Below are 12404 nucleotides of genomic sequence, written 5' to 3'. Positions count from 1 at the left end.
CTCCAGAACTGGAACAACAATCACAGAATCAGAGAATTACAGAGTGATACAGCTGAGAATGAGCGACATTCAGTCCTCCCTGTCCCTACTCCCCACTTGCCTGGAAGAGTGCAGCTCCCAACAACACTTGAGAAGCTCGACACCATCCAGGACAAAGCAGCCCCCTCCCACTTGATTGGCACCACATCCACTCCCTCCTTCACCGACGCTCAGTTACAGCAGTGTGTACCATCTACAAGATGCACCGCAGCAATTCACCAAAGATCCTTCGTCAGCCCCTTCCAAACCCATGACCACTTCCATTCAGAAGGACAAATAAGAAGTCTCACAACACCAGGTTAAAGTCCAACAGGTTTGTCTGGAATCTCGAGATTTCGGAGCACTGCTCCTTCATCAGGCGAGCGGAGAGCGGGGTTTCACAAACACAGCATATATGTGTCGTTGTCTATACTGTGCCCACCTCGGTCCAACTCCACATCACAGAAGGACAAGGGTGGCAGATACATGGGAAAGCACCAGCTGCAGGTTTCACTCCGAGCCACTCACCATCCTGACTTGGAAATACATCATCGGTTCCTTCACAGGCCCTGTGTCAAAATCCTGGAATTCTCTCGTGAATGGCATTGGGTGGCACAGTGGGTTAGCACTGCTGCCCTCACAGCACCAGGGACCAGGGTTCGATTCTTAGCCTTGGGGGTCACTGTCTGTGCAGAGTCTAAAGTTTATTAACGTGTATTATTTATTATTCACAAGGCTCACATTTAACACTGCAATGAAGTTACTCTGAAATTCCTCTCGTCGCCACAGTCCGGTGTCTGTTCTGGTCAATCCACCCTAACCAGCACGTCTTTCAGACTGTGGGAGGAAACCGGAGCACCCGGAGGAAACGCACACAGACTGTGATCCAAGCTGGGAATCGAACCCAGGTCCCTGGCACTGTGAAGCAGCACTGCTAACCACTGTGTAACCGTGTTGACAGTCTGCATGTTCTCCCCGTGTCTGCGTGGGTTTCCTCCCGGTGCTCCAGTTTCCTCCCAGTCTGAAAGACGTGCTGGTTAGGGTGCACTGCCTGTGCTAAATTCTCCCTCAGTGCAACCCGAACAGGCGTGGAGTGTGGCAACTAGGGGATTTTCACAGTAACTTCACTGTGGTGTTAATGTAAGCCTACTTGTGACACTAATAAATAAACTTTCACTGTATTCCCGGGACAAACAGCCTAACACCACGTTGCGCTGGTAAACTCCTGTTCTTAATGTGTGGCTCAGACACAAATAACAAAGAATTAGAGAACCATCATCGTCACTCGGGAAAACGTACTGAGTCAACTATTGGGATTGAAGGCAGACAAGTCCTCAGGGCCTGATGGCCAACATCCTGGCATCTTCATGGAAATGGTGTTGGGGACAGCGGATCCATTGTTGACAACATTCCGAAATTCCCTGGATGTGGGAATGGTTCCAGTGGGTTAGAAAAATGTGAACATAGCGCCCTGATTCAAGGGGGGAGGCAGGTAAGATGTAGCAAGCTGTCGGCCTATTGGGTCTGTTGTGGAGACATTGATCAACTCCATTGTAAAAGAAGTAATAAGAACAGGACATTTAGAAAGTCTCAATTCTGGAAAGTTAAGTTGCTCATAGTAATGGTGATGGGGGAATCATCGACAGTGTCCATAAGAACGCGACTGGTTCACTCGAGGGAAGGAAATCTGCCATGCTTACTCAGTCTGACCTGCAGATGGTTCCACCCACCCACCCACCCACACACACACACACACACACACACCCACCCACCCCACCCTGGATGACTCTGAAATGGCCCCACAGGCCACATCGTTGTAACCAACAACTATTCACACCATGATGGAGAGAGCTTGACTGATTGCTGCTCCCCACTCCCCTCCCGCACTCATAACTCAAGACCGCAAGGAACTACAGAAGGTTGTCAATGTCGCGCAGTCCATCACGCAAACCATCCTCCCATCCATTGACCCTGTCTACACTTCCCGCTGCCTCGGGGAAAAGCAGCTGGCATAATCAAGGACCCCACTTACGTCGGACATTCTCTCTTTCACCTACTTCCTTCGGGAAAAAGATACAAAAGTCTGAGTTCACGTACCAACCAATTCAAGAACAGCTTCTTCCCTGCTGCTGTCAGACTTCTGAATGGACCTACCTTGCACTAAGTTGATCTTTCTCTACACCCTAGCTGCGACTGTAACATTACATTCTGCATCCTCTCCTTTCCTTCTCTGTGATCAGTATGCTTTGTCCGCATAGCAAGCAAAAAACACACTTTTCACCATATGTTCATACACGTGAAAAAATAAATCAGGTCAAATTAACACTGATCTTTGCGGTCTCTTCAGTCACCAGCCTAGACATTCTTGGACACTAAGGGGCAATTTAATGTGGTTAATCCATCTAACTTTTACATCTTTGGACACAAAGTGGCAATTTAGCATAGTCAATCTACCTAACCTGCACATCTTTGGACACAAAGGGACAATTTAGCATGGCCAATCTCCCTAACCTGCACATCTTTGGACACAAAGGGACAATTTAGCACGGCCAATCTCCCTAACCTACTGTGTCTACACTTGCACGTTCCTCCTGGTGTGCCCAGTTTATTGGGAAATGTCCAGTTTATTGGGCTCTTTACCTTTTAAACCGGTACCATCCTGCACAGAGATCATCATCACACATCATCGAGCTGCTGGTACACTCAGTCTCTCGGCAATCTGCGCTTCTCCAGGTATCGTTCAGGACGGTGTGATTGACACACGAGTCAGTGACTGAGAGACAGAGACATGTTTAATGTTAATATAAAGTATAGTTCATGCTAAACATAGAAACACAGAAACTAGAAGCAGGAGGAGGCCATTCGGCCCTTTCAACCTGACCCACCATTCATTTTGATTATGGCTGATCATCAAATTCAATATCCTGATTCTTCCTCCTTCCCCCCACCGTATCTCTCGATCCCTTTAGCCCCAAGAAGAATATCTAATTTCTTCTCAAAATCACACAGCAGTTCAGCCTCAACTACTTTCTGTGGGAGTGAATTCCACACATTCACCACCCTCTGGGTGAAGAAATTTCTCTTCACCTCAGTCCGAAAAGGTTTACCCCTTATCCTTAAACTGTGACCCCCGAGTTCTGGGCTCCCCCCACCATCGAGAACATTCTTTCTGAATCTACCCTGTTAGAAGTTTATAAGTTTCTATGAGATCCTCTCTCACTTTCTAAACTCCTGTGATTTTAATCCTAATCGACTTAGTCTCTCCTCATGACAGACCTGCCATCCCAGGAATCAGCCTGGAAAACCTTCGCTGTGGTCCCTCTGTAACAAGGACATCCTTCCTCAGATAAGGATACCAAAACTGCACATAATACTCCAGGTCTGTCCTCACCAACACCCTGGACAATTGGAGTAAAACATCCCCATTCAATGAAGATAAAAAGATTTGTAGGTTAAGTGGATTAGCCATGCTAAATTGCCCCTTACTGTCCAAAGATGTGCAGGTTGGGTGGATTGGCCATGCTAAATTTAATTTGATTTAATTTAATTTATTATTGTCACATGTATTCACATAGTGAAAAGTTATGTTTCTTATCCAACAAAGTGCTGGTTAGGTGGATTGGCCATGCTAAGTTGTCCCTTAGTGTCGAAAGATATGAAGGTTAGGTGCATTAGCCATGCTAAATTAATGCTAACTGTCCAAACATGTGCAGACTAAGTGGATTGGCCATGCTAAATTGTCTCTTAGTGTCCAAAGATGTGATAATGTGGGTTGGCCATGCTAAATTGTCCCTTAGTGTCCAAAGATGTGCAGGTTAGGGGGATTCATAGAACCCCACCATGCAGAAAGAGGCCCTTCGGCCCATCGAGTCTGCACCTACCAGAATCCCACCCAGGCCCTACCCCTATATCCTTACACATTTTACCCGCTAATCCCTCTAACCTAAGCATCCCAGGACACTAAGTGACAATTTTTTAGCGTGGCCAATCAAGCTAACCCACACATCATTGGACTGTGGGAGGAAACCGGAGCACCCGGAGGAAACCCATGCAGACACGAGGAGAATGTGCAAACCCCACACAGACAGTGACCCAACCCAGGTCCCTGGAGCTGTGAAGCAGCAGTGCTAACCACTGTGCTACCGTGCCACCCTGACATACAATAAACGCGCAGGGTTGCAGGGATAAGATTCGGTGTGGGCTGAGTGTGCTCTTTTGGGGTGTACACATAATCGATGGGCTGAATGGCCTTGTTGTGCACTGTTGGCATTCTGTGCTTCCATAAAAGTGATGCCCTCTGCACAGAGTACGATTGTAGGTAAAGCAACAGCCTGTGCAACACCCTAACGACGTTGCCATCAAATCATGTGATCAGAAGTGATGTTAGGGGTAAGTTTTTCACTCAGAGGGTGGTGAGTGAATGGAATCGGCTGCCGTCAGTGGTGGTGGAGGCGAACTCGCTGGGGTCTTTTAAAAGACTTCTGGATGAGTATATGGGGTTTAATGAGATTGAGGGTTATAGATAGGTCTGTAGGTTGGTAGGTGATGTGGTCGGCGCAACTTGTGGGCCGAAGGGCCTGTTTGTGCTGTAGTGTTCTATGTTCTATGTGATCCTAAAGCAATCATGCAAACACTTAAATATATGACAGGGCTCATTAACACAGCGCAGTTTGACAACAGGACTCACTCAGGAAGCCCAGAATCAGCAGCAGGCTCCTCATCTCGCTGGCTGAGATTCTGCAGAGGCAAAGACAGGATTCATATTAGAGAGAGTTAAGAGGATACGGGGAAGGGTGCGGGGATACGGAGCCAGTATTAAACAGTGAGTGCCTGCAAGAGATCAGCCTGTTTCTAAAGTTAGAGGAGGTGAGCTCTTACTGGGTCCTCTATAGACCGAGGTGAGCCCCACCTCCTGTCCCACAGCCTCCCTGATTCAATCCTTCCCTGGTTCTGCACTCAATTCCCCCCAAAGCCCCCTTGAGTAACCCGTGAGGGGTCTGTCAGGTACCACTTTCCCACCACAAAAAGGCCAGGCGATGACCATCACCAGTAAGAGACACTCTCAACTCCCCACTGCCCCTTAACATTCAATGATGTTACCATCACTGAATCCCCCAGCCTCAACATCTTTGGGGATAACATTGGCCTGATGTGGACACAGGTCAGGAATGTGATGGAATATTCTCTCCACTTGCCCGGATCGGTTTGACTCCAAAAACAGTCAGGAAAATTCGACACCACCCAGGGCAACGCAGACCCGCTTTAGGATCATCTCAAGTCCCCCCCAGCGAGGTCCTGATCAGATGGCGTCGCCAGAGTGATCAGAGGCCTGCCTGGCACCACGGGACTGCCAACCAGACACCCTGGCAATGCCAAGGTGGTGAGGCCTGAGGGACAGTGCCTGAGGATATGGGGCCTGAGGGAGCGGGGGGCCGAGGGAGCGGGGAGTGAGGGTGTGAGGGAGTGAGGACTGAGGGATAGGGGCATTAAGGACTGGACCTGAGAGGGATTGTGTTCCATGTTGGGGGGAAGGGATGATGTGGGTATGCCGGCGTTGGACTGGCATAAACACAGTAAAAAGTCTGACAACACTAGGTTTCAGTCCAACCTATTTATTTGATAATATACTCACAAGCTTTCGGGGTTAGCCCCTTCGTCAGGTGAATGGAGAGTTCTGGCCTCAGACAGAGCATATAAAGCACAGACAGTTTAGAGATTACTGATTAGAATGCGAATCCTTACACCTAACCTGCTGTTCAAGACCTGAAGTGGCTGACAATGTGAGTGGAAGGAGCACTGATCACAGTTTAAAGAGATGTGTATTGTCTCCAGACAGTACAGTAAGTGAGGTTTTGCAAACCCAGGCAAGTCACGGGGGTTACAGATAGTGCGACATGAACCCAAGATCCCTGTTGAGACCGTCCCCATGTGTGCGGAACTTGGCTATCAGTCTCTGTTCAGCGACTCTGCGCTGTCGTGTGTCGTGAAGGCTGCCTTGGAGAATGCTTACCCGAAGGTCAGAGGCTGAATGCCCGTGACCACTGAAGTGTTTGCCAACAGGAAGGGAACAGTCTTGCCTGGTGACTGTCGAGCGATGTTCATTCATCCGTTGTCGTAGCGTCTGCATGGTCTCCCCAGTGTACCATGCTTCGGGACATCCTTTCTTGCAACGTATCAGGTAGACAATGTTGGCCGAGTTGCAAGAGTATTTACCATGTACCTGGTGGATGGTATTCTCACGTGTGATGATGGTATCCATGTCGATGATCCGGCATGTCTTGCAGAGGTTGCTGTGGCAGAGTTGTGTGGTATTGTGGTCACTGTTCTCCTGAAGGCTGGGTAGTTTGCTGCGAACAATGGTCTGTTTGAGGTTGTGTGGTTGTCTGAAAGCAAGAAGTGGGGGTGTGGGGATAGAGGGAGGCAGGGGAAAGCTCTGCAGGTGGAGGGAAGGTTACCTCTCAAACCCTTCCAAGCAGCGAGATCCAGATACCCACCAGCCTCCCAATCTCCAGTCCCTTAAACTTCTGTCCCCCCTCCAGGTTACTGACACTTCTATTCAGGGGGGGAGCAGTTTCATCCTCTCTACCCGATCTATGTCCCTCATGGTTTTGTACACCTCGATCAGGCCCCCTCCCCCTCCCCCTCAGCCTTCTCTGCCCTGAGGAAAACAACCTCAGCCTAACCAGCCTTTCTCCATAGCTCAGACACTCCAGCCCACGAAACAGCCTGGTCACTCTCCGCTGCACCCTCTGTCTGTCTGTCTTTCTCTCTTTCTCCCTCTCTGTCGCTCTCTTCTCTGTCTCTCTCTTCTGTCTCTCTGTCTGTCTGTCTGTCTCTCTCTCTCTGTCTGGCTCGTGCCATCACAGCCTTCCTATCGCGTGGCGACCAGAATTGCACACAATACTCTAACTGTGGCCTCACCAGCCTTTTATACAGCTCCCATCGTAACCTCCCTGCTCTTGTATTCTCTGCCTCAGCTAATAAAGGCAAGTGTCCCCATATTCCTTCCTCACCGCCTTATCTCTCTGTCCTGCTGCCTTCAGGGACAGATGGACACGCACCCCCAGGGCATTAATGTAGCTCAGTTCCATCACGCAAACCAGCCTCCCATCCATTAACGGTCTACACTTCCCGCTGCCTCGGGGAAAAGCAGCCGGCATAATCAAGGACTCCAAACCCCCCCCCCAACACATCCCGGATATTCTCTCTTCCACCTTCCTCTGTCGGGAAAAAGATACAGAAGTCTGAGGTCACGTACCGAACAACTCAAGAACAGCTTCTTCCCTGCTGCTGTCAGACTTTTGAATGGACCTACCTTACATCAAGTTGATCTTTCTCTACACCCTAGCTGTGACTGTAACATTACATTCTGCACCCTCTCCTTTCCTTCTCTATGAACGGTATGCTTTGTCTGTATAGCATGGAAGAAACAATACTTTTCACTGTATTACATGTGACAATAATAAATCAAATCAGAATCATACTTACTGATCGTAACACGCCCCCCTCCACATTCACATCTAGATCATTAATCACCACAAACAGCAAACTCTCTACACTCTCAGTACACAGTCACTTTCCTGATATCCTAACACAGCTCCATTACTGTTCCCTCTAGACACAGCTCACCACAACTCACACATCCCTGAACTCACTGGAAAAGTCCATTCATACCCAATGGCTTACCACCAAAGGAGGTGTCGCTGGGCCAGAGGCAGTGGGGGGTTCAGTTTATCTGCTTCCTCCTCCGTCTCCGGCGCGATATGTTTGGGAGAGGTTTCGGACTGAGTTAAAACACCTCCAAACGCCGCACCCACCCCCACATCGGCCTGGCGACTGACGTTAACTCCAGTTAGATGGAAGAATAACATTCATCAACGGTATTTAATATCCATGCAAATTGTCCCAGTGAAAGGTGATGTGTTCTCCTGTATCCTTAATAAACAAAGGGAGAGGCTTTGCTTTTGTTACATAACTTGTCCAGAACGAAGAGTGGGTTAGGGAAGGGTGGGAGCATTTTAAATTTAGTTTGTTTATTGGCGTCACACATTAACACCGCAATGAAGTTGCTGTGAAAAATCCCCTAGTCACCACACTCCGGCACCTGTTCGGGTTACACTGAGGGAGAATTTAGCACGGCCGATGCACCCTAACCAGCACGTCTTTCAGACTGTGGGAGGAAACTCATGCAGAAATGGGGAGAATGTGCAGACTCTGCACAGACGGTGACCCAAGGCCGGGAATTGAACCCACATCCCTGGCACCGTGAAGCAGCAGCGTTAACCCACTCTGCCACCGTGCTGTCCTTTAGGGTCTGTATTGGGGCATCAGTCTTTATATATTGTAACTGTAACCTACCCAGTGTTAGATAGAGACTGCTGACAGGATATATCGCTCCCATTAGAACCATCGGAAAGTTACAGCACAGAACGAGGCCATTCAGGCCCATCTTGTCCATGTCAGCCCGTGGACATCCAGGTGCCCTTTCTAATCCCACCTTCCTGCACCTGGCCCACAGCCCTGGAGCTCACAACACTTAAGGTGCAGATCCAGGGGCTTATTAAAAGAGTTTAGGGTCTCTGCCTCCACACCAACTCTGGCACTGAATTCCACAGCTCTCTGCATAAAAAAAGTTCTTCCTCATGTCCCCTCTACACCGTCTGTCACTTATCCTGAATCTATGTCCCCTGGTTCTAGAATTCTCCATGTAAGAAGTCTCACAACACCAGGTTAAAGTCCAACAGGTTTATTTCGTAGTAAACACCACAAGCTTTCAGAGCTGCACTTACCTGAAGAAGGAGCAGCCCTCCGAAAGCTCGTCACGTTCACTACCAAATAAACCTATTGGACTTGAAACTGATGTTGTGAGACTTCTTACTGTGTTTACCTCAATCCAACGCCGGCATCTCCACATCTAGAATTCTCCACCAAGGGAATCAATTTTATCCTGCCCATTCCACCTCTTCCCATCATAATTCTGTACACCTCTATCAAGTCACCCCCTCAACCTTCTTTGTTCCAAGGAAAATAACCACAATCTATCCAATCTCTCCTTGCAGCTACACTTTTCCATCCCTGGCAACATTCTTGTGAACCTCCTCTGCACCCTCTCTCTCTCCAGAACAGTTACATCCTGCCTGTGATGTGGTGAAAAGTCTGACAACACCAGGTTTTAGTCCAACCGATTTATTTGATAGTAAACCCACAAGCTTTCGAGGGGACTCCCTCTTCGTCAGGTGAATGGAGAGTTCTGGCCTCGGACAGAGCATATAAAGCACAGACAGCTTAGAGATTACTGATTAGAATGCGAATCTTTACACCTAACCTGCTGTTCAAGTCCTAAAGTGGCCGACAATGTGTGTGGAAGGAGCACTGATCACAGGTTAAAGAGATGTGTATTGTCTCCAGACAGCACAGTGAGTGAGGTTTTGCAAACCCAGGCAAGTCACGGGGGGTTACAGATAGTGCAAATGTACAGATGGTACACTGGGGAGACCATGCAGACGCTACGACAATGGATGAATGAACTTCGCTCGACAATCACCAGGCAAGACTGTTCCCTTCCTGTTGGCGAACACTTCAGTGGTCACGGGCATTCAGCCTCTGACCTTCGGGTGAGCGTTCTCCAAGGCGGCCTTCACGACACACGACAGCACAGAGTTGCTGAGCAGAGACTGATAGCCAAGTTCCACACACATGAGGACGGTCTCAACAGGGATCTCGGGTTCATGTCGCGCTATCTGTAACCCCCGTGACTTGCCTGGGTTTGCAAAACCTCACTCACTGTGCTGTCTGGAGACAATACACATCTCTTTAACCTGTGATCAGTGCTCCTTCCACACACATTGTCGGCCACTTTAGGACTTGAACAGCAGGTTAGGTGTAAAGATTCGCATTCTAAACAGTAAGCTCTAAACTGTCTGTGCTTTATATGCTCTGTCCGAGGCCAGAACTCTCCATTCACCTGACGAAGAGGGAGTCCCCTCGAAAGCTTGTGAGTTTACTATCAAATAAATTGGTTGGATTAAAACCTGATGTTGTCAGACTTTTTACTGTGTTTACCCCAGTCCAACACTGGCACATCCATATTGTGATGTGGTGACCAGAACTGCACACAATATTCCAGTTGTGGCCGACATTCTAACGTTATCTCCTTCCTTTTACATCCTATACCTCTGCCAATGAAGGGGGTATTCCATATGTATTCTTTACAACCGTGTCTGCTCGATCTGCTGCCTTTCGGGACCTGTGCACTTATACACCAAGATCACAATTAGCGTGATGTCAACAGGGCACGTGATGGAAGGGAGAGGGGAGAGAGTGGGAGTGTGGCGTGGAGAGGGAGGGACAGCCATGATCAGCTCCGACTCCTACTCCTGCTCCTAGTCTCTCTGCTTCTATCCAGGGAGAGGTGGCAATTTCAGCAAGTTTATAAATAAAAGGAGGGAGTTATAAGAACATAAGAAATAGGAGCAGGAGTAGGCCAACTAGCCCCTCGAGCCTGCCCCGCCATTCAATAAGATCATGGCTGATCTGTCGTGGCTCAGTTCCACATTCCTGCCCTCTCCCCATAACCCTTAATCCCCTCGCTTATCAAAAACCCATCAACCCGCGTCTTAAAAATATTTAGCGAGGTAGCCTCCACCACTTCAACGGGCAGAGAATTCCAGAGATTCACCACCCTTTGAGTGAAGAAGTTCTTCCTCAACTCCGTTCTAAACCACCCCCCCCTTTATCTTGAGGCTGTGCCCCTAGTCCTACTGTCCTTTCTCAGCGGGAGGAGTCTCTCCACCTCTATCCTATCCATCCCATTCATCATCTTATACGTCTCAATGAGATCTCCCCTCATTCTTCTAAACTCTAACGAGTACAAGTCTAGTTTATTCAGCCTCTCCTCATAGCTCAACCCCCTCAACTCCGGCATCAGCCTAGTAAACCTCCTCTGCACTCCCTCCAAGGCCAAAACATCCTTGCGTAAGTACGGCGCCCAAAACTGCACACAGTACTCCAGCTGCGGCCTCACCAATGCCCTATACAGCTGCAGCAAGACCTCCCTACTTTTATATTCAATCCCCCTCGCTATGAAGGCCAGCATCCCATTTGCGTTCCTGACCACCTGCTGCACCTGCAGGCTGGGTTTTTGCGACTCATGCACAAGGACCCCGAGGTCCCTCTGCACCGTCGCCTGCTGCAGTTTTTCGCCACGTAAGTAATAATGCTTCCTACCATTATTCCTACCAAAGTGGACCACCTCGCACTTGCCAACATTAAATTCCATTTGCCAGTTCCTGGCCCATTCGCCCAGCCTATCTAGATCCTTCTGTAGACTCTCCACACCCTCTGCGCAATTTGCCGTTCCACCAATCTTGGTGTCATCAGCAAATTTCGACACCATACACTCGGTTCCCTCCTCCAGATCATCTATATAAATGGTAAATAGCTGAGGCCCCAGCACTGACCCCTGGGGCACTCCACTAGTCACCAACTGCCAATCCGAATAGCACCCATTGATCCCCACTCTCTGCCTCCTATTTGACAACCAATCCTCTATCCACGCTAACACCCTACCCCCAACTCCATGTCCCCTGACCTTCTGCAATAACCTCTTGTGAGGTACCTTGTCAAACGCCTTCTGAAAATCAAGAAAGACCACATCTACCGGCTCTCCTTTATCCACCGCCCTAGACACATCCTCATAGAACTCCAGTAAATTTGTCAGACACGACTCCCCTTTAACGAAACCGTGCTGCGTCTGCTCTATCAAGCAATTCCCCTCAAGATGCCTCGCCATTTCCTCCTTGATGACGGATTCTAACATTTTACCTACAACAGACGTTAAACTAACCGGCCTATAATTCCCTGCCTTTTGCCTGCCACCCTTCTTAAACAACGGCTTAACATTAGCCGTTTTCCAATCTTCCGGCACTTCCCCGGAATCCAGCGACATCTGGAAAATAACCACCAAGGCATCCACTATCACCTCCGCCATTTCTTTCAGAACCCTTGGATGCATTCCATCCGGTCCTGGGGACTTGTCCACAATCAGCCCCTCCAGTCTGTCAAGCACCGCCTCTCAAGTAACAGTAATGTCATTGAGACCCTCCAGTCCTACCACCTTTCCATCTCTAACACCCGGCAAATTATTCACGCTCTCCTCCATGAAGACCGAAACAAAAAAGTTAATCAAGACCTCAGCCATATCCCCATCCCCTACCACTAAGTCCCCCTTCTCATCCTCTAAGGGTCCAACGTTCACCCTAGCCAGCCTCTTCCTTTTTATATATTTATAAAAACTCTTGCTATCCTTTTTTATATTAAGCGCTAGCCCAGCTTCATAGTTTCTCCTACTCTTCTTTATCAAATTCTTTGTCAATCTTTGTTGACAT

The 12404-nt window shown here is 48.7% G+C and overlaps 1 protein-coding gene across 11 annotated transcripts in view; it reads right to left on the bottom strand.

The window, feature by feature from the left end:
- LOC145338595 (uromodulin-like) overlaps positions 1–12404 on the bottom strand; it is a 113263-nt gene that overhangs the window by 79224 nt on the left and 21635 nt on the right. For 6 of the 11 annotated variants that reach the window (XM_080182958.1, XM_080182959.1, XM_080182966.1 and 3 more), the window contains one exon: positions 4706–4755. The exons of 1 other annotated variant lie outside the window; for it this stretch is intronic. In XM_080182958.1, the coding sequence (XP_080039084.1) occupies positions 4706–4739 (34 nt within the window). In that variant the 5' untranslated portion in view covers positions 4740–4755. Of the gene's footprint in view, positions 1–4705; positions 4756–7692; positions 8002–12404 lie in introns of those variants that run through there. 4 more of the 11 variants (XM_080182962.1, XM_080182960.1, XM_080182971.1 and 1 more) reach the window with 4 other exon arrangements.

Source organism: Carcharhinus amblyrhynchos, unplaced genomic scaffold, assembly GCF_965287045.1.
Source record: "Carcharhinus amblyrhynchos unplaced genomic scaffold, sCarAmb.v2.hapA chromosome_104, whole genome shotgun sequence".
NCBI lineage: Eukaryota > Metazoa > Chordata > Chondrichthyes > Carcharhiniformes > Carcharhinidae > Carcharhinus > Carcharhinus amblyrhynchos.
Note: the sequence above shows the minus strand (reverse complement) of the source record. Positions and strands in the feature narration are given on the sequence as shown.